Source organism: Heterodontus francisci, chromosome 32, assembly GCF_036365525.1.
Source record: "Heterodontus francisci isolate sHetFra1 chromosome 32, sHetFra1.hap1, whole genome shotgun sequence".
Taxonomy (NCBI): Eukaryota; Metazoa; Chordata; class Chondrichthyes; order Heterodontiformes; family Heterodontidae; genus Heterodontus; species Heterodontus francisci.
The window spans coordinates 9,632,487-9,660,386 of NC_090402.1; the positions used below are offsets into that span (position 1 = coordinate 9,632,487).

The 27,900-nt window shown below is 44.5% G+C and overlaps 2 protein-coding genes across 3 annotated transcripts; both read left to right on the forward strand.

Annotated features, from left to right (window-relative positions):
- The first annotated feature begins 1,528 nt into the window (after positions 1-1,528).
- On the forward strand, positions 1,529-25,345 carry LOC137347614 (torsin-1A-like). Of its 2 annotated transcripts, none has more exons than XM_068012176.1 (5): positions 1,529-1,730; positions 9,625-9,890; positions 12,939-13,114; positions 17,303-17,430; positions 21,991-25,345. In XM_068012176.1, the coding sequence occupies exons 1-5, from the start codon at positions 1,553-1,555 to the stop codon at positions 22,257-22,259; spliced, it is 1,017 nt and encodes a 338-aa protein (XP_067868277.1). In that variant the 5' UTR covers positions 1,529-1,552; the 3' UTR covers positions 22,260-25,345. The 2 variants fall into 2 exon arrangements, with proteins under 2 accessions (XP_067868277.1, XP_067868278.1); XM_068012177.1 differs by having other exon boundaries at positions 22,067-25,345.
- Positions 2,543-9,213, forward strand: LOC137347615 (torsin-1A-like). Its single transcript, XM_068012178.1, has 4 exons — positions 2,543-2,705; positions 6,019-6,187; positions 8,310-8,575; positions 9,034-9,213. The coding sequence occupies exons 2-4, from the start codon at positions 6,064-6,066 to the stop codon at positions 9,211-9,213; spliced, it is 570 nt and encodes a 189-aa protein (XP_067868279.1). The 5' UTR covers positions 2,543-2,705; positions 6,019-6,063.
- Positions 25,346-27,900: the final 2,555 nt, after the last annotated feature.

Consider the following 27,900-nt stretch of genomic DNA (forward strand, 5'->3'; position numbering starts at 1 on the left):
TTGGTGAGATCTATGAAGGCAACGTAGAGGGGCATCTGTTGTTCATGGCATTTCTCCTGTAGCTGGTGAAGGGAGAACAGCATGTCAATGGTGGATCTCTCTGTTCGAAAGCCACACTGTGCCTCAAGGTAGACGTGCTCAGCCAGCTTCTGGAGTCTGTTTAAAATGACTGGAGCGAGGGCTTTGCCCAGTATGCTGAGCAGAGAAATTCCACGGTAGTCGTTGCAGTCACCACGGTCACCCTTGTTCTTATCGAGGGTGATGATGATATTGCCATCGTGCATGTTCTGTGGTACTGCTCCCTCATTCCAGCACAGGCAAAACCTAAAGGGTGGTGAAAGCACATTCAATAGTAGCTTTCAAAAAGGAATTGGATAAATACTTGAAGGGGGCAAATTTGCAAAGCAGTGGGGAAAGAGCAGGGGGGAGTGGAGCTAGCTAAATTGCTCTCGCAGAGTGCCAGCAAGGGCTCAACAGGCCGAATGGCCTCCTTCTGTGCTGTAACCATTCTATGGTTCAACACAATGGGGAAATAAATTGACCTGAAGATCAAGAATCACCTAAATTGGTTATGAAGAGCCTTTTAGTTTCCCGATTGGCCGTGGGAAGGCGTTGCACTGCGAGGATGGGTATGTTGGGCACCTGATGGCGGGAGTGTGGAGGGTGTAGGAGGTCATCCAAGAAACTGTGAAGAATACAACAATAACATATTTATAAAGTGCCTTTAATGTAATAAAACATCCCATGGTGCTTTCTGGGAGCATTATAAAACAAAGCTACAAACACCAAGCCACAAGAGGAGATATTCGTTCAGGTGACCAAAAGCTTGGTCTTTAAAGAGGAAAGTGAGGCAGAGGCGGAGAGATTTAGGGAGGGTATTCCAGAGATTCGAGCCGAGGCAACTAGAGGCTCCAATGGTGGAGCGAGTAAAATCAAGGCTAGAATTAGAGCAGTGCAGATATCTCAGACAGTTGTGGCACTGGAGATTACAGAGATAGGGAGGGGTGAGGCCATGGAGGGATTTGAAGACAAGGGTGAGAATTTTAAAATCAAGATGTTGCTTGACTGGGAGCCGATGTAGGTCAGCGAGCACAGGGGTGATAGCAGAACGGGACTTGGTGCAAGTTAGGACACGGGCAGCAGAGTTTTGGATAATCTCCAGTTTACGGAGGGTAGAATGTGGGAGATGAGCCAGGAGTGCATGGGAATAGTCAAGTCTGGAAGGTGTGAATGACGGTTTCAGCAGCAGATGAGCTGAGATGGGGTAAAGTTGGACCACGTTATGGAAGTGGAAATTGGCCAGCTCCGGTTGGCAATGCTGCCACCAAGGCAGGTGGAGGTGGCTTCCACCTCACAACTGCCCTGTGGCCCCGCCCTCTAATTTCATATGCCAATATTAACATTGGTTCCTCCCACCTGCCGCCGCTGTGGCCAATGAGAAGGGACGCTGACAGCGGGGCGGAAGTGGGCTCAGCGTGCGGGGCGGAAGTAGTTTGTGTTTCCGGTTCCGCTCGAGGGAGGATGGGGCGAAGCACTTGTCGCTGGCTGCGTGATGGAGGTTGTCGGCAGCTGCCTGCTGTTCTTGCTCCTCTCTCCGATATTGACGACGGCGCTGGAGCCATTAACTACCTTCACCTTACTGGCCGGAGCGGCCTCTGTTGCCTATTATTATTTAAACTGTAATTTCCAGGAATGCTGTACCAAGAAGTGGATACCGCTGAATGTGGAAGGTACAGGGTCAGGGGTCAGAGCCAGGTACAGGGTCAGGGGTTACAGGCTGACCACGCCCCCGACCACACCACGGTCCCCCCCCCCCCCCCCTCCCGACCTCCCCACGGTCTCTCTCCCCCCCCCCCCCCCGACCTCACCACGGTCTCCCCCCCCCCCTCTCCCGACCTCCCCACGTCCCCCCCCTCCCGACCTCCCCACGTCCCCCCCCCCCTCCCGACCTCACCACGGTCTCCCCCCCCCCCCCTCTCCCGACCTCCCCACGTCCCCCCCCTCTCCCGACCTCCCCACGTCCCCCCCCCTCCCGACCTCCCCACGTCCCCCCCCCCTCCCGACCTCACCACGGTCTCCCCCCCCCTCTCCCGACCTCCCCACGTCCCCCCCCCCCTCCCGACCTCCCCACGTCCCCCCCCCTCCCGACCTCCCCACGTCCCCCCCCCTCCCGACCTCCCCACGTCCCCCCCCCCTCCCGACCTCCCCACGTCCCCCCCCCCCTCCCGACCTCCCCACGTCCCCCCCCCCTCCCGACCTCCCCACCTCCCCCCCCCCTCCCGACCTCCCCACGTCCCCGTCCCCCCCCCGACCTCACCACGGTCCCCCCCCATGAATGGGGTGAGGGAGTTGGGGAATGGGTGAGTTGGAGAGGGTGTGAGAGAGATGGGAAAGGGGGTGAGGTGGGCTGGGTTGGATGGAGAGGGGGAATGAGGGAGTTAAGGAGTGGAGGAGGGAGTGGGGTATGATGGAGGTGTGGGACGCCTTTCTCTTCCTCTCTCTCTGGTAGGTTTGTGACTGGGAGGAGGTGACAGCCCAGGAAGTGGACTTAACTTTCGTTTTCTCTTTCTCTTTCACTTTTTTTTAATACCAGTTTTAAATGCGGTTATCGCGCTCCAATAAGTTTGTATGTTAAAAAACAATTCGTTTTCATCTGCTGTTTGGGTGGTGGTCGCGGTGCCAGAAGTTTTGGGAAAGTTTCTTCAGTAAGTGTTAAACTTTCGCCCTCTTTCCCGGTGCGGAGCATCTCCGCTTCAAATCTTTTTACATGAAGCTTGGAGTAGTTGAAACTAGCAATGTCTGGGTCAGACCCGGAGTGAAGAGAAACAGGGGAATTATTCGAGCTGCATCCTTAATTTAGGAGTAAATGTAACTTAGGTCCTTTTAAAAATGTATGTATTTAATCTGTTAATTGGCTTACTCGAACGATCGTCACCTTTTGACATATGTATTTGCCCATTTTGAAGACTTGCATTTATATAGCGCCTTTCAGGAAGTTGCAAAGCTGCAGTCACTGTGTAGTCACTACTGTAATGCTGGAAACGCGGCAGGCAACCTGCGCACAGCAAGATCCCAAAATCAGCATTGCGGTTAATGACCAGATAACTGTTTTAGTGATGTTGGTTGAGGGATAAATATAGGCCAGGGCACTGGGGAGAATTGCTCTTTGGAAAGATTGCACCTCAGACTGTGCAGCACCCCCTCAGTACTGCACTGGAGAATCAGCCAAGGCTTTGTGCTCAAGTCTCTGGTGTGGACCTTGAACCCACTACATTCTGACTCAGGAGGTGAGAGTGTTATCACTGTGCCTAGGCTGTCATGTTTTCCTTTACTGTATTGCCACTAGAAAGCATGGATTTCAAAAGGGAAAGTCATGCACGATGAACCTTATTGAATTCTTTGAAGAAGTAACAGAAAGAGCAGGCAAGGCTAATGTAGCAGATGTATTATTTTTGGATTTTCAGAAAGTCTTCAATAAGGTACCGCACATAAGACTCAAGACTAAAATCAGAGAATGGAAATCAAAACAAAAAACAGAGCGTATGTGTTAAGGGCAGTTACGCACACCGGCAAAAGGTGGGAAGTGTTGTTCCACAGGGATTGGTGTTGAGATGTTTATCAGTCACAGTTTGTTTTGAGGATTTGGACTCGGGAATCAGAAGTATAGAGGGGAATTTTCCCAGGCGGGGGTTTGGAGACTGCGGGGTGCTGGGAAAATTAGAACAAATGATGCCAGACAGGAATGCCAAAGTGTTCCTGCCTCCTGCTGCTTTTCCTGGAGTTGGCTTGTGTGTGCTACTCAACCCCAGAGGGGTGGAAGCCGATTGAGCTTGTTACTGAATCAATTAGCAGACATTTTGCCAGGAAGATGGTATTTCATCAGTGGCACTGTGCAGCCCCCACAGTGTTTGCACAGTGGGAGGTGGAAGCCCCATGAAAATAGCATGCAATCTGAACGTAAAGGTGCAAATGGGGAAGCCTGAGGTCATCCGCGGGTGGAGGGTTGCCACTGTAAGAGTAGCTCCTGGAGACTGCTGTCACGGACAGTGCTCGGGGTGCAGACATGACTGCTGGTTTCTCAGCCTTCACTCACCTCCATCATCTTTTGATGCCATTCACCTCAGCAGCACTCTCAGTACAGACACAGCGAAGGCTGCCGGCCACTCTCTTAACTCAGGCATGCTGATTCACCCTTCACCCTCCAGCCTCCTTACCCTGCCTGCCGTGCCAAATTAGATGGTGATCTCGCAGGCGGGTTTTTAATTGAGCACCTCCCGGAAGATTGGACCGGCAATCCCGCTCGGGCGGCAATCGGGTTTGCAATCCGAAAATGGTCCCGACATCCAGAAAAATTGGGAAAATTCAGCCCATGATTGGAGGGTGCAGTTAAGACTAAGGAAAACTGCAACAAAATACAACGAGATTAATAAATTGCAGAATAGGCATTTAGTTGGCAAATGAATTTCAATATAGGTGATTATGGGATAGAAAGCCATAGATCCAAGTTTGGCAACGTCACAAAGATAGGCGACATTATAACCAGTGTAGATGGAAGCGTAAAATTACAGAGACCGTGATAGATTCAGTGAATGGGCAAAACTGTGGCAAATATGAACATACAAACATATGAATTAGAAGCAGGGGTAGGCCATTCGGGTCCTCAAGCCTGCCCTGCCATTTGATAAGATCATGGCTGATCCGATTGTGGCCTCAACTCTACTTTCCTGTCTGCCCCCTATACCCTTTGACTTACTTCTCATTCAAGAATCTATCTAACCAGCCGTAAAATTATTCAATGACCCTGCTTCCACTGCTTTCTGGGGAAGAGAATTTTGCAGCCTAACAACCCTCTGAGAGAAAGATTTCTCCTCATCTCCGTCTGAAGTGGGAGAGCCCTTATTTTCAAACTGGATTAAAATGGATTTGAATGTAGACAAATGTGACATCATCCACTTTGAACCTAAAAATAGAACAGGGTATTTGTAAATGGTGAAAAGCTGGAAGCAGTACAGGTCCAAAGCAACTTCGAGTTCCAGGTACACAGATCGTTTAAAATGTCAAGAACAGGTCCAGAAAATCATCACAAAGGCTATTGGAATGCTGGTCTTGATATCTTAAGAACTAGTGCAGCACAGTGGCTAGCATCGCAGCTCCAGTGACCTGGGTTTAGTTCTGGGTACTGCCTGTGTGGAGTTTGCAAGTTTTCCCTGTGACTGTGTGGGTTTCCTCCGGGTGCTCTGGTTTCCTCCCATATGCTGAAGACTTGTGAGTTGATAGGTAAATTGGCCATTGTAAAAATTGCCCCTAGTGTAGGTAGGAGAATTGAGGGAAGGTGGGGATGTGAGAGGGAAAATGGGATTAATGTAGGATTAGTATAAATGGGTGGTTGATGGTTGGCACAGACCAGGTGGTCTGAAGGACCTGTTTCAGTGCTGTATTTCTCTCTATGACTAGTATACAGGAGGGTAGAAGTTATGCTTCAGCTATACAAAGCCCTGGTTAGACCACACCCAGAGTTACTGTGTACAGTTCTGGGTATCTTAGGAAGGATATATTGGCCTTGGAGGAGTGCAGTGTAGAATGATACCTGGACTCTAAGGGTTAAATTACAAGGAGAGATTACACAAACTAGGGTTGTATTCCCTGGAATGTAAAAGGTTAAGGGGTGATTTGATCAAAGTTTCCAAGATATTAAGGGGAACAGATAGGGTAGACAAGGAGAAACTATTTTCACTGGTTAGAGGGTTCTAGGACTACGGTGCACAGTCTAAAAGTTAAGGCTAGACCTTTCAGGAATGAAGTTGGGAAACACTTCTACACACAAAGAGGCACCAGTCTAGATTGTTGTACTCAAGTGTTAGGAGTGGGACTTAAACCCACATCTTTCTGACTCAAAAGACAGGAGCGCTACCCACTGAGCTACAGTTAACACACACAAATGTTGAAAGCTATCGTATGTTTAGCAAATTCATCAGAACAGCTACTTAATTTTTCAAAATGTCTCATTTGTTTTTTCAGCCATTCACATGATAATAAAACTTACCAGAAGCAGACCTTCCAAACATGGCAAAGCTGCTTGTTTATGGAACAGGCTTAGCAGTGGTGATAGCATTAGTGGGAATTCTTGCCTATACCTTCATCTGCTACGAGCGCTGTGACAATAACTGGATATCACTGGATGTAAAAGGTCAAACTTTGATATTTAAATACTGATAATTTAAACTGCTTTCTAACTGTGTTTTATTGTAGGATTGTTGGGCTAGTGCTGCTAATATTATTGAAGTGACAATGACTGTGGAAAATGTAAAGCATGCCTTTACTACCTCCAGACTTGGCTATTGCAATGCTCTGCTGGCTGGCCTCACATCTTCCATACTCTGTAAAGCAGCTCACTCAAAACTTCGCTGCCCATATCCTAACTCGCACCAAGTCTCTTTCACCTATCACCTATTGTGCTCGCTGAACTACATTGGATCCCAGTCATTTCTCTGTGGCCTCACTCATCCCTATCTCTGTAACCTAGTCCAGCTCTTCAACCCTCCCCGTGCTCCTCTAATTCTGGCCTCTTGTGCATGTTCAATTTCAATTTCCCCGCGATTAATGGATGTGCCTTCAACTGCCCGGGCCAAAAGCTCTGGAATTCGCGCCCCCCCCACCCCCCCCTCCCAAACTTCTCTGTCTCTCCACCTCTCTCTACATTAAGACACCCCACATAAGCCACCTTCTTTGACCAAGCTTTTGGTCACCTGGTCTAATATCTCCTTCTGGAGCTTGGTGTCAGATTTTGTTTGCTAACACTCCTGTGAAGCATCTTGGGATGTTGCACTATGATAAAGGCACTATATAAATGTAAGTTATTGTGGTTATTGTTATGGACACAAGTATGTTCATTCTATCTTTGGACCGACATTCACCTTTCACAGTTGTTACTTAAGGCACGACTAACTAGAAGTCAAGCTTCAACAAAATACTTGAGAACCAAAGGGTGTCAGAAGTCTCATTGATTCGTGAGCTGACTGTATTTTGTGCAGTTTTAAATGGGAGAGCCCTTATTTTTAAACTGGATTAAAATGGATTGGAATGTAGACAAATGTGACATCATCCACTCTGAACCTAAAAATTATAGAACAGGGTATTTGTAAATGGTGAAAAGCTAGAAGCAGTACAGGTCCAAAGCAACTTCGAGTTCCAGGTACACAGATCATTAAAATGTCAAGAACAGGTCCAGAAAATTATCAAAAAGGCTATTGGAATGCTGGCCTTGATAGCTTAAGAACTAGTGTACAAGGGGCTAGAAGTCATGCTTCAGCTATACAAAGCCCTGGTTAAACTAGACCTGGAGTTATTGTGAGCAGTTCTGGGCACCACACTTTAAGAAGGATATATTGGCCTCGGAGGGAGTGCAGTGCAGATTTACCAGAATGATACCTGGACTCCACGGGTTAAATTACGAGGAGAGATTACACAAACTAGGGTTGTGTTCCTTGGAATTTAGAGGGTTAAGGGGTGTACAAGTGCATTCTTGCAGTAGCTCCAGTGATAATATCAAGAAGCTGCCACTATAAGAACAAGTGATGACATTTCAATATTTATTATTAAATCTTGTTTCTCAATTCTTGTTAGTTGCTAGGGTACAGAGTTTGTGGTATGGAGAAAAGACAATGGCTTTGATTTTCCCAATATTTAACCAGAGGAAGTTACAGCTCATTCATGACCTGGATGTCAGACAAGCACAGGGTCAGTGGAGACAAGTAGTGACGAGAATTGTTTTTCAGCAGCATAAACCCATTGGAATGTAATTGGCAGCAGTGTTAGTTGTGGCTCAGTTGGTAGCATTCTCACTTTTGAATCAGACAGTTGCAGGTTAAAACCTAACTCCATAAACTTGGACACAGGTATCTAGGCTGACATCCCAATTCGGTGCTGAGGGAGTGCTGCACTGTCAAGGGTGCCGTTTTCGATTGTGACGTTAAATCACGGCCCCGTCTGCTCTCTCAGGCGGATGTGTGGGATGCCATGGCACTATTTTGAAGAAGAGCAGGGGAGTTCTCCCTGATATCCCGGCCAATATTTATCGCTCAATCAACATCACTAAAAATAATTTATCTGAGTATTATCACATTGCTGTTTGTGGGAGCTTGCTGTGCACAAATTGGCAGCCGCATTTCCTGCATTATAAGAGTGACTATACTTCAAAAGTGCTTCATTGGCTGTAAAACACTTTGAGATAGCCTGCAGACATGAAAGGCGCTATATAAATGCAAGTTTTCCTTTTTAACATGACTTTTCTTTGCTGATTATTAATACAGGATTAGAGAGGGATTTCACGCACAAACTATTTGGACAGCACATTGCACGTAAAGTGATCGTCAAAGCGATTAAAGGTTCTTTAAGTACTCCTGATCCCAAGAAACCCCTCACCATGTCTCTACACGGTGACAGTGGCACCGGCAAGAACTTTGTCAGTCAACTGATAGCACAGAACCTTTACAAAAATGGAATGAACAGCCAGTACATACATGTATTTGTGTCCACCCACCATTTCCCTCATCTGCAACTCATTAACCAGTATCAGGTAATTATTATGCTTAGTAAGACCTTCATTGTAATGATAGATTCATAGCATCATCAATGCATGGATATAACACAATGCAAAACCTATAAAAATCTTGATTTATGTTTTATTTTAATGCTGGGTGATTCTTAAACTGAAGTTTGTGGTCATTTTTCTTCTCCCTCATTTATCATGGATTTTCCAGAACATATACTAATAAGTGTTGGTTATCATCTTTCCTTCACTGGTGCTGGGTCAAAACCATGGAATTCCATATCCAAGAACACTGTGGATGCACCTTCCCCACATGGACTGCAGCGGTTCAAAAAGGCGGCTCACCGCCACTTTCTCAAGAGAAATTTGGGATAGACAATAGCAAAAGGATATTAATGACATCAAATAAGTGTTGTAAAATAAAAAAAAAATGTTGAGGTGAAGCAAGTCCACTATTGTGAGACAGTTTTCTTTTAATTCTGCAGAATCAGTTGCGGGCTTGGATTCGTGGAAATGTTACGATATGTCCCAGATCAATGTTTATCTTTGATGAAATGGACAAGATGCATCCAGGCCTCATCAATGCTATCAAACCTTTCCTGGACTACACCAGTGATGTTGACAAAGTGGATTATCGAAAAGCAATATTCATCTTCTTGAGGTAAGTAGGCACCAAGTAACAACCTGCTTCGGGACAGTAGAAATTGGCAGGATTCCCACTCGTGATCATCAACCAATAAGCCTGGTGAAGAATCATGATATTTCTAAGTATTGGACACAATGGGGCAATTTTAATCTAACCCTCCCATCAGGAAACCCATGGGAGTGGGTTTTACACCCCGCCTGCTTCTACTGTCCATCAAAGTCACTTGTGTGCAATTTTGGGCAGGATGTAAAATCACCATTCTACCAGGTACAGGGTCAGGGGTTACAGGCTGGCCACCCCCCGACCTCCCCACGGTCCCCCCCGCCCCCCGACTTCCCCACGCGTCCCCCATATATCATAAATCCAGATACATCTATCAATGGAGTCCTGCTCGCAGAATTACCAGTCTTTCTGTTTGATTTTAAACTAGGATTAAAAGCTGACTTGAAGCGGCAGGTGTTTGGACAGCACATTGCAATTGATGTGATTCCAACGGCGATTAAAGGTTTCTTGAGTAACCGTGATGCGAAGAAACCTCTCACCCTATCTCTCCATGGCTGGACCGGTACTGGCAAAAACTTTGCCAGTAAAATAATAGCTGAAAGCCTTTATAAAAAGGGAATGGACAGTAAATTTGTTCATCACTTTATCGCTGATCTTCATTTTCCCATTGCTGCACATACCGACGAGTACAAGGTAATTACCAGCCTCTTATTTTTCTGTGGTCGTAGTGTGACCCTTGTACAATATTCAAGATTAGAACAAACTCTCCCAGGGCAGGTACAGCACGGGTTAGTTCCAGAATAAGACTCCTATAATAAAAGCAAAATACTGCGGGTGCTGGAAATCTGAAATTTTTATTTTATTTTTTTATTTATTTAGAGATACAGCACTGAAACAGACCCTTCGGCCCACCGAGTCTGTGCCGACCATCAACCACCCATTTATACTAAACCTCCACTAATCCCATATTCTTACCACATCCCCACCTGTCCCTCTATTCCCCTACCACCTACCTATACTAGGTTTTTCCTTCGAAGGTTCCCTCACCACCTGCTGCAGACCTAAGGCTGACTTGGGTCTGCAAATGAAACCTGACCCGAGCCTGACAGAACTACATTCGACCCAGCCCGGGTCTTTTCATTTTTTTCCTGTGCCCGACCCGTCCCGACCACTGGAATGTACAGTTAACCTAGCTTCCGTTTTTCACTTTTTAAGCTTGTGCAAATAAGCAACAAAAACTGTAACTGGACTTGAAAGGTTGTTTAAAATCTCCATTTGAAAGTGGAGCAACGTACCAGGGATGGTGATAGTGTGTCCCACCCGAGCCCAAATGCCGGACCTGGAAGAGCGACCCGACCCGAACCCAACAGATGTCGTCTGGTTCAGGTCGGGTAGCCATGCTGTAGCGCACACCCAGTCTCACAGCTATATCCTTTCAGACTCGGCCAGCTCGGTCAGTAGTGGTGCTACGGAACCACTCGGTGGTGGACATTTAAGTCCCCCACCCAGAGTACATTCTGTGCCCTTGCCACCCTTAGTACTACTTCCAGTTTGTTGTTCAACGTGGAGAAGCACTGATTCATCAGCCGAGGTGGGTGCAGTAGGTGGTAATCAGTAGGAGGTTTCCTTGCCCATGTTTGACCTGATACCATGAGACTTCATGGGGTCCGGAGTCAATGTTGAGAGCTCCTAGGGCAACTCCCTCCCAACTGTATACCACTGTGCCACCACCTCTGGTGGGTCTGTCATGCTGGTGGGACAGGACATAGCCAAGGATGGTGATGGTTGTGTCTGGGACATTGTCCGTAAGATATGATTCCGTGAGTATGATTATGTCAGGCTGTGGCTTGACTAGTCTGTAGGCTAGTTCTCCCAACTTTGGCACAAGCCTCCACATGTTAGTAAGGAGGACTTTGCAGGGTCAACAGGACTGGGTTTGCCATTGTTACTAGTGCCTAGGTCGATGCTGGGTAGACCGTCCGGTTTCATTACTTTTCTTACACTGTGTAGTAATTTGATACAACTGAGTGGCTTGCTAGGCCATTTCAGAGGGCAGTTAAGAGTCAACCACATTGCTGTGGGTCTGGAATCACATGTAGGCCAGACCAGGTAAGGACGACAGATTTCCTTCCCTGAAGGACATTAGTGAGCCAGGTGGGATTTTATGACAATCGACAGTGGTTTCATGATCACCACTAGATTAGCTTTTAGTTCCAGATTTATTAATTAAATTCAAATTCCACCATCTGCCGTGGTGGGATTTGAACCCACTGTCCAGAGCATTAGCCTGGGGCTCTGGGTTACTAGTCTATAACATTACCACTATGCCGTCGACTCCCCACTTGTCCCATTACTATCCCCCCCACCCTTTGCCCTGTCCCATCGTCCTTTTAGTCATTTTATCCTACCTTTCATCCTATCTCAGCCCTTCCTCTTTGATCTCGCTCTCCCCTGCCTCTGTACTTAAAAGCTGTTAAACCTCAACACTTTCTAGTTCTGACGGAAGGCCATCAACCTGAAAGGTTAGCTTTGTGTCTCCACAGATGCTGCTTGACCTGAGTATTTGCAACATTTTCAGTTTTATTTTATACTACTCTGTGTCTTGGTTCCAGGACAAAAACATTGAACATTGCCAAAACTCCTCTTTCTTTGGAGGATTCAAGGAACTTCATTCCCATTTTATGAAACTATTGTACTATCTGTCTATGTATAAGTGTACATTTGGAAGTGCACATTATGTAAGTGTTCATTGCCATGCGTGTTTTCTGATGTTGCTGCTCCGTGACTGATGCATGTGGGAGAAATGCATTGACAAATTGAGACTTCTGGGCATAAATGTGCTTATAATGTGAGACTAAAGCGATTATTTGGTCTTGGGTTCAGGGAAGGTGGATGTAGGTTTGGTATTTATTTAGGAGAAGGGCTTCATACTGGCAGGGTGCAAATTGACACCAATGTTTCAGTCTGTGAGTTGGAGGTAGGGGCAGGCGATACGGTAGGTCTCAGCAAGCAGTCTATCTTGCAGTAGACAAAGTCTATTTACTCAGCCAGCAGTCTATTTAAACAGCGCACAACAGCAAAGAGACTCTATGAGCTACAGCAAACAGAGCTCATGACTGCAACTGCAGACCGCCATAAGCAGGGTGCTTTCTCGAGTGAAGGATAGTTGTATATAAAACTCTGTGCATAAAATCAATCCCAGTCACTTAACAGCAGAGTGTATTGACAAGATAATTACCTAATGATCTCCGTTCTGGCTGGGAACAGTGGTGCCACTACAGGCAGCCACATATGGGTGGCAGTATTGTTTGGGGATGGTGCCCATTCTGGGCAGTGGTTTTATTTATCTCTCCATAAATATTAAGCTAAACTATCCATGATATTAAAAGTGCATTCCCATGAATAAATTTTACCAGCTCAAACTGTTAGATTTTTTCTGTTTTTTTTAATGTTTTAAAAACTTTTGGTTGAATTGTGAACATTGATGCATCTGGAGATTGCTGAACTTTGTGCACTCCTTCCGCCTCGGTCGTTAAACAAATATTTACACCTGAAAATGTGGATAGTTTTGTCTCTGTGAATAATAGGGAAGTCTGCAAGAACCTTAAAGGAAATAGTCCCAGAGTTAGAACCACCAAGAACAGTGCCGTCAATAGAATTGATATTAAAAAAAAAAGTAAGGTCCTTGTTTTATTTTTAGTGTATTCTATCATTTTTTTTTCCCTCAATGAATTAATTCAGCAACAGTTGCAGGAGTGGATTCGTGGGAATGTTAGCAAGTGTAAGCGGTCCCTGTTTATTTTTGATGAAATGGACAAAATGCACCCCAAACTCATTGATTCCATTAAAGCATTACTGGAATACGACAGCCTCATTGATGGAGTGAATTATCGAAAGGCCATGTTCATCTTCCTGAGGTAAGTATGAACTAGTGTTTGGGTACTTTGTGCTTTTTTTTTCCTCTTCTGCATCTGAGGGAGTAGGCCCGGCAATGTGCTGCCAAATTCATTGGGATATTGCCCAGCTGCCAGGAAGTGGACAAGAGTTGCCTGGTAGATGCTTCCATATGAAGTTTCCAGTGAGCTTAGCTTTTTTTTTTCCTCCCCTCTCGTGGGAGGATGTAGACACTTCCCTGGAAGAGGGGAGGGGGTGGTTATGTTGACTTTGAACAATAGCAAAAGCAGGCGATATCAGATCAACTGCCCATTATACATCTCTCCCAATGGAAATTAAAATTATGAAGGATGTTTAACAGCAACATCTTGGATTTATATAACAGCTTTAACATAGTAACATCAAGGCTGACACTCCAGTAAAGTACTGAGGGAGTGCTGCACTGTCGGAGGCCCTGTTTGTCTTCTCAAGTGCACAATAAAAGATCCCATGGCACTATTTTGATGAAGAGCATAGGAGGTATCCCCAGTGTCCTGGCCAATATTTTTACCCTAATAAACATCACAGCGGCGCAGTGGTTAGTACCGCAGCCTCACAGCTCCAGCAACCCGGGTTCGGTTCTGGGTACTGCCTGTGCGGAGTTTGCAAGTTCTCCCTGTGACTGCGTGGGTTTCCGCCGGGGGCTCCGGTTTCCTCCCACAGCCAAAGACTTGCAGGTTGATAGGTAAATTAGCCATTGTAAATTGCCCCTAGTGTAGGTAGGTGGTAGGAGAATTGTGGGGATGTGGTAGGGAATATGGGGTTAATGTAGGATTAGTATAAATGGGTGGTTGTTGGTCGGCACAGACTCGGTGGGCCGAAGGGCCTGTTTCAGTGCTGTATCTCTAAATAAAATAAAAAATAAACTAACTAAATAAAAATACATAAAATAAAAATAAATCACAAAAATAGTTTATCTGGTCATTATCTTTTCTTTTTTTTTTCTTTTTGGGCCTCCTTATCTCGAGAGACAATGGATACGCGCCTGGAGGTGGTCAGTGGTTTGTGAAGCAGCGCCTGGAGTGGCTATAAAGGCCAATTCTGGAGTGACAGGCTCTTCCACAGGTGCTGCAGAGAAATTTGTTTGTTGGGGCTGTTGCACAGTTGGCTCTCCCCTTGCGCCTCTGTCTTTTTTCCTGCCAACTACTAAGTCTCTTCGACTCGCCACAATTTAGCCCTGTCTTTATGGCTGCCCGCCAGCTCTGGCGAATGCTGGCAACTGACTCCCACGACTTGTGATCAATGTCACACGATTTCATGTCGCGTTTGCAGACGTCTTTATAACGGAGACATGGACGGCCGGTGGGTCTGATACCAGTGGCGAGCTCGCTGTACAATGTGTCTTTGGGGATCCTGCCATCTTCCATGCGGCTCACATGGCCAAGCCATCTCAAGCGCCGCTGACTCAGTAGTGTGTATAAGCTGGGGATGTTGGCCGCTTCAAGGACTTCTGTGTTGGAGATATAGTCCTGCCACCTGATGCCAAGTATTCTCCGAAGGCAGCGAAGATGGAATGAATTGAGACGTCGCTCTTGGCTGGCATACGTTGTCCAGGCCTCGCTGCCGTAGAGCAAGGTACTGAGGACACAGGCCTGATACACTCGGACTTTTGTGTTCCGTGTCAGTGCGCCATTTTCCCACACTCTCTTGGCCAGTCTGAACATAGCAGTGGAAGCCTTACCCATGCGCTTGTTGATTTCTGCATCTAGAGACAGGTTACTGGTGATAGTTGAGCCTAGGTAGGTGAACTCTTGAACCACTTCCAGAGCGTGGTCGCCAATATTGATGGATGGAGCATTTCTGACATCCTGCCCCATGATGTTCGTTTTCTTGAGGCTGATGGTTAGGCCAAATTCATTGCAGGCAGACGCAAACCTGTCGATGAGACTCTGCAGGCATTCTTCAGTGTGAGATGTTAAAGCAGCATCGTCAGCAAAGAGGAGTTCTCTGATGAGGACTTTCCGTACTTTGGACTTCGCTCTTAGACGGGCAAGGTTGAACAACCTGCCCCCTGATCTTGTGTGGAGGAAAATTCCTTCTTCAGAGGATTTGAACGCATGTGAAAGCAGCAGGGAGAAGAAAATCCCAAAAAGTGTGGGTGCGAGAACACAGCCCTGTTTCACACCACTCAGGATAGGAAAGGGCTCTGATGAGGAGCCACCATGTTGAATTGTGCCTTTCATATTGTCATGGAATGAGGTGATGATACTTAGTAGTCATTATCACATTGCTGTTTTTGGGAGCTTGCTGTGCAAAATTTGGCTGCTGTCTTTCCTGCATCACAACAGTGACTACATTTCAAAAGTACTTCATTCGCTGCAAAGCACTTTGAGACATTCGATAATCATGAAAGGTGCTATAGAAATGCAAATCTTTCTTTGTAAAATGTCCCAAGGTGATATCAAATAAACCTGGACACCAAGCCACATAAACACATATTAGGACATGTGACCAAAAATTGGTCAAAGAGCTCAGTTTTAAGGAGCGTCTTGGAGGAGGTTTACGAAGGGGATTCCGGAGTTTTGAACCTACACAGCTGAAAATTGGAGTAGCACAAGAGATCAGAATTGCAGGAGTGCAGAGATCTCAGAAGAGGTAGGAATAGAGGTTAGAAGTAGAGAGGGGCAAGGCCATGGAGGGATTACGACAATAACTTATATTTATATAGCGCCTTTAACATCATAAAACATCCCAAGGCTCATTACAGGAGCATTATGAAACGAAGTATGACACCAAGCCACAAAAGGAGATATTAGGTCAGATGACCAAAAGCTTGATCAAAGAGGTAGGTTTTAAGGAGTGTCTTAAAGGAGGAAGGAGAGGGGTGTAGGGCAGGTATTCCAGAGCTTGGGGCCTAGGCAACTGAAGACATGGCCACCAATGGAGGGGCGATTAAAATCAGGGATGCACGAGGCCAGAATTAGAGGAGCACAGATATCTTGAAGGATTGTTCAGCTGGAGGAATTACAGAGATAAGGAGAGGCAAGGCCATGGAGGGACTAAAAAACAAGGTGAGAATTTTAACATCAAGTCTTTGCCAGACCAGGAACCAGTGCAGGTCAGCGAGCTCAAGGGTGACGTGTGAACGGAACTTGGTGCGAGTTTCTGATGAATTCAAGTTTATGGAGAGTGGAAGATGGGAGGCTGGTCAGGGGAACATTGGAATAGTCATGTCCAGAAGTAACTGGCAACTGAAAGACAGACTTGCATTTTGTATAGCACTTTCAAGACCTCAATGTCCCAAAGTGCTTTATAGCCAATGAAATACTTTTGAAGTGTAGATATGATAGAGTGACATGATAGAGGTTTACAAAGTTATGAGCGGCATGGACAGAGTGGATAGTCAGAACTTTTTCCCAGGGTGGAAGAGTCAGTTACTAGGGGACATAGGTTTAAGATGCGAGGGGCAAAGTTTAGAGGGGATGTGCGAGGCAAGTTTTTTTACACAGAGGGTGGTGAGTGCCTGGAACTTGCTGCCAGGGGAGGTGGTGGAAGCAGATACGATAGCGACATTTAAGAGACATCTTGACAAATGCATGAATAGGAAGGGAATAGAGGGATATGGGCCCCAGAAGTGCAGAAGGTGTTAGTTTAGGCAGGCGTTAAGATCGGCGCAGGCTTGGAGGGCCGAGTGGTCTGTTCCTGTGCTGTACTGTTCTTTGTAGTCACTGTTATGATGTAGGTAATGCAGCAGCTAAATTGCACACAAACAACAATGTGATAATGACCAGATAAACTGTTTTTTGTGATGTTTATTGGGGGATAAATATTGGCCAGGATGCGAGGGGTAACATCACTGCTTTTTTCGAAGTAGTGACATGGGATTGTTAACATCCGCCTGAGAAGGTGGACTGAGCCTTGATTTAATATCTCATCTGAAAGACGGCACCTCCGATGATGCAGCACCCCCTCAGTACTGTAGTTATGTGTCAACCTTGGTCAGGTCCTGGAGTGGGACTTGAACCCATAACCTTCTGCTTTAATGGTGAGAGTGTTACCAGCTGAGCCATGGCTAACACACTGAAGAAGTTTTCCCTCATTTCTCTAGTTCTTTTACCAATTACTTAAAATTTATGACCTTTTACTTATTTTTGCTCCTGCTGACACTCTTGAAATAAACATTAGTTGAAGCGAAGTAAAATAATACATGTCTCTACTTTCCTTGTGGATAGCAATGCCGGTGGTGAGAAGATAAATGACGTAGTGCCCAATTTCTGGGAGCGTGGGATGAAAAGGGAAGATATTCAATGGAAAGACTTGGAAAACAGTCTGTCCTTAGAAGTCTATAACAACAAAAAGAGTAAGTCTTTGTTCAACATCTTTTTAAGCAGGGAATGGAAGAGGGCATGTGATGAAACTTCACCCTTTCAAATTCATTTTCATGTTCAGCTTCACTGAAAATGGCACATTATACTGCCTCTTTGCAGCATTTCCCTCTACTTATTTTTGTACATACCAGTGACTCTAATATTGTCATTTTGTTTGCAATTATAATTTTTAACATGAAATTAAGCTGTACCCACTACTGTTCAAAGAACCATCAGTTCAAATACCAGATTCAAGTATTGTTTATATTTATCTGTCAGGCTGAGGATTTTCTAATGTTATTGCTTTGGCCATTTATAAAATCTGGCCTCCTTCTGTGCTGTAATTCAGTACATCATGCCTGTTTGAAAGAGCTATCCAATTAGTCCCACCCTTTCCCTATAGCCCTGCAATTATTTTTCTTTTCAAGTGACTTTCAAAAAAGAATTGGATATATACTTGGAAAGGAAATATCTGCAGGGCTATGGGGAAAGAGCTAGGCTTGAGAGTTCTTTTGAAGAGCCGACACAGGCATGATGGACCGAATGGCGGCCTCCTCCATTGTACAATTAGAGCACAAGTTGAAAGGGAGCATTTCTTGTTTGATTTTTAGTTGAAGGTTAAGCAGACTGTTAAACATTTGAGACCAGCTAGTGAATCCAGATCAATAATTAAACAATAATAGAAAATTCTATGAAATACTATAAAAGTTATGATGAACCTTTATAAAACACTGGTCTTGCCTCAGCAAGAGTATTGTGTCCAATTCTGGCACCACACGGTAGGAAGGGTGTGAAGACATTAGGAAGGGTGCAGGGAAGATTTACAAGAATGGTTGTAGGGTTGAAGGACTTCAGTTACGAGGATAGATTGGAGAAGCTGGGGCTGTTCTCCTTAGAGAAAAGAAAGTTGAGAGGAGATTTGATAGAGCTGTTCAAAATCATGAAGTATCTAGACATGGTGGATAGAAACTGTTCCATTGGCAGAAAAGTCGAAAACCAGAAGACGCAAATTATAAGGTGATTGGCAAAAGAACCAACAGCAAAATGAAAAAAAGTTTTTTTTACTCCGTGATTAGGATCTGGAATGTGCTGCCTGAGAGTGTGGTGGATGCAGGTTCGGTTGAGGCATTCTAAAGGGAATTGGATAAGCACCTGAAGAGAATTTGCAGGGCTATGGGGAATGGTTGGTGGAGTGGAACTAGCTGAGTTGCTGTTGCAGGGAGCCGGCATGGACACGAATGGCCTCCTATGCTATAACCATTCTATGATTCTGAATGCTGTATGTATACAGCTGGTCTCTGAAAATGTGCTCCACCTGAAATGTTGACCTTTCATCCAATTCCTGACATTTTTGTTTTGATTTCCAGCACTTAATGTATTTAATGTATATTTCACTTCAGTAAATGTTGATATTTATGTTTACCACTGCTTGCATCTAAGCAGCTTTCTGCCAGCCGTGGCTCACTGGGTAGCAAATTCACCTCTTGAGTCAGAAGCTTGTGGGTTCAAGCCGCACTCCAAAGATTTGAACAGAAAATCTAGGTTGACATTCCCAATGCAATACAGAGGAAGCGCAGTGTTGTCGGAGGTGCCGATGTAGGGGTGGGTTGTGAAAACAAGGCCCAGTCTGCCCGCTTGGGTGGGCATAAAAGATCCTGTGGCCATTATTTTGAGAACGGCAGTGGAAATCTCCCCAGTATACTCGACCAATATTTGTTGCTGGACTAATAATCCAGAGACCCAGGCTAATGCCCTGGATACATGGGTTCATGGCAGTTGGTGGAATTTAAATTCAATTAATTCAACAAATCTGGAATTGAAAACTAGTCAGTAATGGTACCATGAAACTATCATTGTTGTAAAAACCCATATGATTCACTAATGTCCTTTTTAGGGAAGGAAATCTGCTGTCCTTACCTGGTCTGGCTGACATGTGACTCCAAACCAACAGCAATGTGGTCGACTCTTAACTGCTCTCTGAAATGGCCTAGCAAGCCACTCAGTGTCACATTTCTTGAAGGAATAAAAAAAAAAATCCCTCAAGCAACATAACTCCTCTTCTTTGGCCTCCTTGTCTCGAGGGACAATGGGTAAGCGCCTGGAGGTGGTTAGTAGTTTGTGAAGCAGTGCCTGGAGTGGCTATAAAGGCCAATTCTAGAGTGACAGGCTCTTCCACAGGTGCTGCAGATAAAATTGGTTGTCGGGGCTGTTACACAGTTGGCTGTCCCCTTGCGCTTCTGTCTTTTTTCCTGCTAACTGCTAAGTCTCTTCGTCTCGCCACACTTTAGCCCTGCCTTTACGGCTGTCCGCCAGCTCTGGCGATCACTGACAACTGACTCCCACGACTTGTGATCAATGTCACAGGACTTCATGTCGCGTTTGCAGACGTCTTTAAAGCGGAGACATGGACGGCCGGTGGGTCTGATACCAGTGACGAGCTCGCTGTACAATTTGTCCTTGGGGATCCTGCCATCTTCCAGGCGGCTCACGTAGCCAAGCCATCTCAAGCGCCGCTGGCTCAGTAGGCTGTATATGCTGGGGATGTTGGCCGCCTCGAGGACTTCTGTGTTGGAGATACGGTCCTGCCACCTGATGCCAAGGATTCTCCGGAGGCAGCGAAGATGGAATGAATTGAGACGTTGCTCTTGGCTGACATACGTTGTACAGGCCTTGCTGCCATAGAGCAAGGTACTGAGGACACAGGCTTGATACACTTGGACTTTTATGTTCCGTGTCAGTGCACCATTTTTCCACACTCTCTTGGCCAATCTGGACATAGCAGTGGACACCTTTCCCATGCGCTTATTGGTTTCTGCATCGAGAGCCAAGTTACTGGTGATAGTCGAGCCTAGGTAGGTGAACTCTTGAACCACTTCCAGAGCGTGGTCGCCGATATTGATGGAGCATTTCTGACGTCCTGTCCCATGATGTTCGTTTTCTTGAGGCTGATGGTTAGGCCAAATTTGTTGCAGGCAGCCTCAATCCTGTCTAAGTCTCTGCAGCCACTCTTCAGTGTGGGATGTTAATGCTGCATCGCCAGCAAAGAGGAGTTCCCTGATGAGGACCTTCCGTACTTTGATCTTCGCCCTTGGACAGGCAAGGTTGAACAACCTGCCATCTGATCTTGTGTGGAGGAAAATTCCTTCTTCTGAAGACTTGACCGCATGTGAGAGCAGCAGGGAGAAGAAGATCCTAAACAGTGTAGGTGTGAGACTAAAAACAGATTATTTGGTCATTACCACATTGCTGTTTGTGGGAGCTTGCTGTGCACAAATCGGCTGCCATGTTTCCTACATTACAACAGTGACTACTGTTACGAGAGTGCTTTTTTTTGTAAAATTATGTTTTTAAGGACTTATAGTTGAACTATGGACATTGATTCATCTGGAAGCTTGAAGAGATGCTGAACTTTGTTTTTTTTTTAGGAAGAGGTCACCAGAAGGCTTCCTGGACTTGGCTTGTAAACAAGCCCTTACAGGAGTGCACCTGTTTTCAGATAAAATACCAACAGGGAGCTTGTTGCTTTGACTTGGAGAAGATGTTTGCAGAGAAGTGACAGGTCAAGGTTTATAGGGGTCAGGAGGCTTGATTCTTGTGACATTATTTTGGCTTCGCTCTGGACAATGAGTTGGAGTGTAAACTGCTTGAAAGACCATTGGTTTTTGCCTGCCAAGGAAACCCAGCTCATCTCATTCTCTCTCTTGGAAAGAAATCTTGCATAGCCAGTGTATCAGTCTCCTCTTTCCTCCTGTATTTTAAGAAACTCTGCATATTGAATGTGTAGGAACTAAAACCCCTGTTTCCCACATTTCTGCTGTAAGGCCTATCTGAAACCTCTGTTGCTGCATTTCTTGGAAAGCCTACCCAAACAGCTCTTCGACATCACCTGGAAAGAACTGTTCTAGGAAGATCCCAGCGGCAGCTGTCTATATGGCATTAGGGATGCCAAACTAAAACATTTTTCCATATCTTCTCCAAGAATTAGCAAGAATTTAACCCAAGTTTTGTTTTGTCTTTTTTTTTGTAATAGAGCTCTAAAATGCAAATCTCTTTCTAGTTAACAGGTGTCTGTGTATGAGGGGCTAAGGTAAAAAGGGAACTTTAATATTTCAATCTGTGTTTATGCTTTTCTTCATTAGTGGTTAAGACTTGTTTTATAATAAACTGATGATTTTGTTTTATTAAAGAAACCTGGTTGATGTGTTTTATTCTGGGATAGAGTCTGATTGACCACATCGGGAAGTGGGAAAATATTTAAATATATGTTGTGATCCGTGAAGAAGTGGAACTAAAATAAACTGCACTCCTCCTGTCTTGGTCGTAACACTACATTTCAAAAGTACTTCATTAGCTGTCAAGCGCTTTGGGACTCCCTGCAGTTGTGAAAGGTGCTATATAAATGCAAGTTTTTTTTTTATTACTGCATTATATAATGTCTTTTGGCATTAGAATGGATGAGCTGAGTACTTTTTATATTAAAAAGTATGTAAGCCTGCAGCATAAAAATTATATGTGAATGTGACCATTTTTTCCTTCAATTTTTATTTCCACAGGTGGATTCTGGCACAGCAGTCTCATTGACAAAAACCTAATGGACCATTTTATTCCTTTTCTCCCTTTGGCATACAGTCACATTGTTTTGTGTGCAAAAGCTGAGATGCAATCGAGGCATTTTAAAAATGTTGATGAAGTGGCAATCAAAGTGGCAGAGGAAATGGTATACTTTCCAAAGGACCAAAGGATCTTTTCGACCAAGGGCTGCAAAGATGTGGCTGCAAAAGTGGATTATTGGATCGCTGAAGTTTCAAAAGATGTAGAATGATGCCGTTTTAAGTAAATCCCTTTATGTATCATAGTGGCAAATTAAATGGTGGTATTGCTTTTTATCTGGAGAAATCTAGGTTGGACACTTCAATGTTTACATAAAGAGCAGACTTTATCCTGGAGTTTTCTAAACTTTTAAGCCTCTTCTGCACGTAACTTTCTATTTTAAGGAAATTTCAAAAACACAAAGTTGAGGCTAGAACTTTGTGCCTTTTTATATATTAATATAAATGGTGACCCTTTGACTCTTGGTATTGGATTGAATGAAAATCCAGGGTATTTAGCTCAGTACCACCTGCTGCTCAAACACTGAAGATGAAGTGAAACTCCTAATTATGGGGAATGCTCAGTCTGCAACTGGAATTCTCTTGTTCCATTTCACATGAAGTTAGCTGTGGTGGTGTTCACACATTGAGAAAATGCACTTAATTTTTTTAAAGACATTTTAATGTCTATCTTTCAGCATTTGGTTTCAGCAGCATTCAGCAATGGTTTGTCTTTCAGCACACCATTAACATATTATTTGCCTTTGCTCCATGACCTACTGGTCAGCTATTCTGTGACCCTGTCCTGTCGATATCTTCTCTTTTGTTATCTCTTGCCCCACCCCCGCTTTACTTGCTTAAAATCTTTTACATTTCTTCTATCTGTCAGTTCTGGAGAAGGGTCACTCACCTGAAATGTTAACTCTGCTTCTCTCTCCACAGATGCTGCCAGACCTGCTGAACATTTCCAGCACTTTCTGTTCTCATTTAATTGTTATCTGTGTTAGTCTGTGGAACAGACTGAACTCACAGGGCGGAGTTATTCTCCAGACACTTTGCATAACTGTGATTGCACCAGGTATTATTAGGTTAATATTACTAACCTGTGTGTTCACTAATTTTATTATGTATCTGGACAGTGCAATTCTTTAAGATGGGATAGGAGAGAAAGCTGCACAATGGGACTACTTTTTGCTCAAAATGTAGAGTGTAATTTAAGCTTGAATATCACACTCACTGTACTGAAGGAGCAATATTATGGAGAAACCTGTTTTAATGACCATGTGCTTAGAGGACTCCTGTCTAGTGACCATTTCACATCTGTTCCAACCACAAATTGGAGGAAGGAAGTGAATCTGTATTTAATCTTTCAGGCAGGCTTTTGGGGGGGGTGGGGGGGAACAAAAACGACTTTATATATAATATATATATCATCTTTAATACAAAATGCCACTAGGCACTTTACAGTGGCATTATAAATCAAGATATGACACCAAGCCACATAAGGAGATATTAAGGAAGATGTCTAAAAAGCTTGATCACAGAAGTAGGTTTTGAGTAGTGTCTTAAAGGAGGATTGGTTTCACACTCTCTCGACTCATGCTTTGTCTTTTGCTATACCATTTAGCACTCCATTTGCATTCTGTTCCATGACATATCTGTCATTTAATCTCTTTCCCCATTTCTCCCCCCCCATACTATCAGTCCTTCCTCCGAATTCTCCCCCCCCGCCTTTCACCTGTTCGAAGACTGTTACATTTCTAACTTTTGCCAGTTCTGATGAAGGGTCACAGACCTGAAACGCTAACTCTGTTTCTCTGTACACCAATGCTGCCTGACCTGCTGAGTATTTACAGCACTTTGTTTTTATTTTAGACTTCCAGCATCTGCAGTATTTTGCTCTTATAATGAATGGTTTCACTCTATTCTGCAGAGTTCTTAAACCGTAGTTCCTGCGTCCCACGTTGCACTGAGTGGTTGCGAAGAACATTAGCTTAATTCCCCCTGCCTGCATCAAGTTGAGTACGGTATACAGTGACAAAGACTTTCAGTGACTCTACTCTTTCTTACCCCACCTGCAGCCACAAGTTGTACCATGCAACTGAATGCAGGCCTTTTTTTTTTTTTGGGAGACATATGTACCCAGACCATTGTGCCTTCTGACTGGTTCAAAGTCATGGGTCACCTGCATAGGAAGAAAAACGTTTTTATTTGAAACATTTTATTTTAAAAAATCAAATTAAGCTAAGATATAAAATTAGAATAGGATAATTTTCTATACATTGAAGTAGAAATGGTCATCACTAACAATTTGATGGGACAATGGTGGTCTTTGTCTTGGCATTCTGAATGAGTATACGTGATTGTGGTTTAGAAGTACTTTAGACTTTGGTGCACTTGTCCCAGTAGGTCAGGTACTTAGTGAAAATGTGCTTTTAAAAAAAAAAAAATCCAATGTGATATGTAGTCATATTTTAATATGGTAAAGAATTTTTTAATCAGTCTGTAGTCTTTTAGGAAAAGTTCTTTATATGGTAGGTTATGCTCTGCCTTGGGGGCAGTGTGCTTGCCTTTCGCTGCTGATCCTGAGTGGAATTAGCCTAGATCAATGGGAAAAGTTATCTCTTTCCACCACCTCCCCCCCCCCCCCCCCGCCATCTCTCTCTTTTTTCTTTCTCTCTCTTTTCTGTCTGTCCACGCCATCTCTCGCTATCTAACTGTCTCACTCTTTCTTGCACACCTGCTCATACTGTCCGTTGCCTTTTCACATTTGATATTTATATGAGAAATAAATTTCGGCAATCTTCGTCTAGATGCCAGTGGGTTTAACTCCACAGCAATTTTGCACTAGAGGTTTTGTTCAGACTAAGTATCGATGATGTGGGAAATAGCCCCATGGAGCAAGTGTAACTGTTGAGAAGATTCAGTAATTATATTTACATTTGTGTATATTTGTGGCCTAAATTCACCAAAAAAAAAGCTTTTGACAAGGAAATCCAGTGGTGACCCTCAAACATGTACAGGAACTGGATGAATCCTCATTTTTGGAGGAAAGCTCATACATGCAAATTTCTCATGGCTGTCTTGGCAATGGGAGCACTTAATACTAATGTCTAAATACTGGTGTCTAAAAGGAGAAATCTGTCAGACTAATAACCTGGGAACTTATTTTTTTATGGCAATCTTGGTTTGTATTTAAACATGTATTTCTTTGTTCCTTCATAATGATTAACACTGTTTATCCTGGTTTTAACATTGTTTTGCTACTATTGCTTTTTTTTAACCACACGTTTTAAAATAAAATAGCTATGCAACAGTGTTCTGACTGCTCTGGAGTTTATTTGCTGCACTTTTTAAACTAGACTGTGATGGATTTCCCTATATATCATTGTGTCCATAATACTTTCAAATTTTTTGCACAATTTGCATTGGGTTGTCAATGAGGAAGGTTCATCAATTTAAAGTTATTACGAAGACTGAGGAGACCGATTAGGAGAAATTACATTGATGGTTATGGGAGCATGGAATGCTTTGCCACAGAGAGTGGTTGAGAGACTGAGACCATGACATCTTTTTAAAGAAGTAGATAGGTATTTAAAGCAGAGGGAAATGGGGAGAGAAGGGGGTTGGGGGGGGGGGGGGGTGGTGGCCAAGGGATTTTCTTCTAATTACTCCATTAAGGAGCAAACTCAATGGGCCAAACAGCCTCCTTAGATGCAGCAACCGTCCATGGAACATGTCGCAGCAAAGTGTAGTGGGGTACAAATACATAACTGAAGTTATAGGGTGGGTGGGTGAATCATGCAAATATTTAGGCTTTGAAACACACAAAACTTTTAACATTTGTAACCTCAACTTGTACTCAGAATTCTCTAAAGCTACTGTGCATTACTGGTTGTAAAAGAAAAACAACACTTAAACTCAAGAGTTTCTCATTCTAAGCTAAGATTAAAACCGAGAGTAACAGGAAACACTAATTAACTGAATTGTGCACAATACTGAACGGGATGTTTAAAAGAAGAAAACTACTGCGTCTATATTTCATTTCCATGATCGGAGTGCTTAGTGACTTATTGTTTTTATAAGCATCCAAACACTACATTCTGCAAGTTTTCATTAAGTTAGATAAATACATAAACACAGGATGACTTCCCCCCTCCCCCCCCCCCCCCCCCCCCTCTCCTGAATATCCTTCTGAAAATCACCAGCTCCTCATCAATACTTTTCCCAACTGGCCGTTATTAAATGTGTGAGCATTGACACAGAATGTCGGAAGGTTATTTTACTACAGGTGTATCACAGTCCAGCCCAAATCTCTCTCCTCTTGGCATCAAAACATCCCTGGAGTGGGAACAGGCTAATTTTCCTTATATATAAAAAAAATTATTCATTCTTGGGATGTGGGCATCACCGACATTTATTGTCCAGTTAGTCAAGCATGTAGAGGCCAGAAGGGGTTAGGAGGTAGGTTTCCTTCCTTAATTAGGCTAATGCCCTACGGACACGATTCAAATCTCACCATGACAGCTGGTGGAGTTTAAATTCAATTCATATTAATTTTAAAAATCTGAAATTGAAAGCTAGTCTCAGTAATGGTGCCAAGAAACTATCACTGATTGTCATTAAAAACCCATCTGGTTCACTAATTCACTGTAGGGAAGGAAATCTGCTGTTGTCACCCGGTCTGGCCTACATGTGACTCTTTTCAATTTCACATCTTCACTAGTTTCTTTAATACCACATATTGAAAGAATTCCCTGAAAGAATGATGTCACATGGAATGAGGAGGCCGCCATTTGGCCCAATGTGCCTATGCTGGCTCTTTGGTAGAGCTATCCAATTAGTCCCACTCCCCTGCTGATTCCCCATTGCCCTGTAATGTTTTACCCATCAAGTATTCATCCCTTTGGAAAGTTACTATTGAATCCGATTCCAACACCCTTTCAGACAGTGAACCACTGGACGGTGTGGATCACTTCCCATACTTTGGGAGTCTCCTCTCAGAAAGGGCAGACATCGACGATGAAACTCAGCATCGCCTCCAGCGTCCCAGCGCAGTCTTCGGTCATCTGAGGAAAGGAGTGATTGACGACAAAGAACTCAAACCTGGCACCAAGCTCATGGTCGCAGTGTTACCTGCCCTCTTGTATGCGTCGGAAACATGGACACTGTACAGCAGACATCTCAAAGCCCTGGACAGATATCACCAGTGGTGCCTCCACAAGATCCTGCAAATTCAGTGGCTGGTGAGGCGCTCCAATATCACTGTCCTCTCTCAGGCCAACATTCCCAGCATCGAGGCACTGGTCATGGCTAGTCAGTTACACTGGGTGGGCCACATCATCCGCATGCCTGACACAAGATCCCAAAACAAGCTTTCTATTCTGAGCTCCGTCATGGCAAGAGGCTACCAGGAGGGCAGAGGAAATGCTACAAGGATGTCCTTAAAGCCTCCCTGAAAAGATGTGACATCTCCACCTATTTGTTGGAATCTCTTTCCCGATACCACCCGAAAATAGAGAAGAAGCGTCCGCGACTGTGCCAGCCAATTCGAACGACGTCGACATGCCCAGGCAGCGACCAAGTGCAAACAATGGAAGGTGCGTTCGGAATTTTGAGCATCCCATTCGCTTGCCTCACTAAATACCACCAGTGGCAGAGTGTGCGGATTCACAATTGGACTATTCAGCCACCTAAGGAACCACAACCCTGGTGTGGAAGAAAGTCATCCTCGTTCCCGAGGGACTGCCGAAGAAGAATAGTTCAGGGCTCCAGTTAATGCCCCGCACAAAGATGGCGCCCGTTGTTTGAGTGAGGGGGCGGGGCCGCTCTGCGGGGCGGATGTGACGGCAGTCATGTTTCCGGCCGGGGGGG

Bases quoted from the DNA above. Each gene is read 5' to 3' on its own strand.
- LOC137347614 (XM_068012176.1), top strand. From the start codon at position 1,553: ATGGAGGTTGTCGGCAGCTGCCTGCTGTTCTTGCTCCTCTCTCCGATA. The intron at 9,891-12,938 runs GTAATTACCAGC...GAATTAATTCAG, and splicing joins CACATACCGACGAGTACAAG to CAACAGTTGCAGGAGTGGAT. The intron at 13,115-17,302 runs GTAAGTATGAAC...CCTTGTGGATAG, and splicing joins GCCATGTTCATCTTCCTGAG to CAATGCCGGTGGTGAGAAGA.
- LOC137347615 (XM_068012178.1), top strand. From the start codon at position 6,064: ATGGCAAAGCTGCTTGTTTATGGAACAGGCTTAGCAGTGGTGATAGCA. The intron at 6,188-8,309 runs GTCAAACTTTGA...TTATTAATACAG, and splicing joins GATATCACTGGATGTAAAAG to GATTAGAGAGGGATTTCACG. The intron at 8,576-9,033 runs GTAATTATTATG...TTAATTCTGCAG, and splicing joins AACTCATTAACCAGTATCAG to AATCAGTTGCGGGCTTGGAT.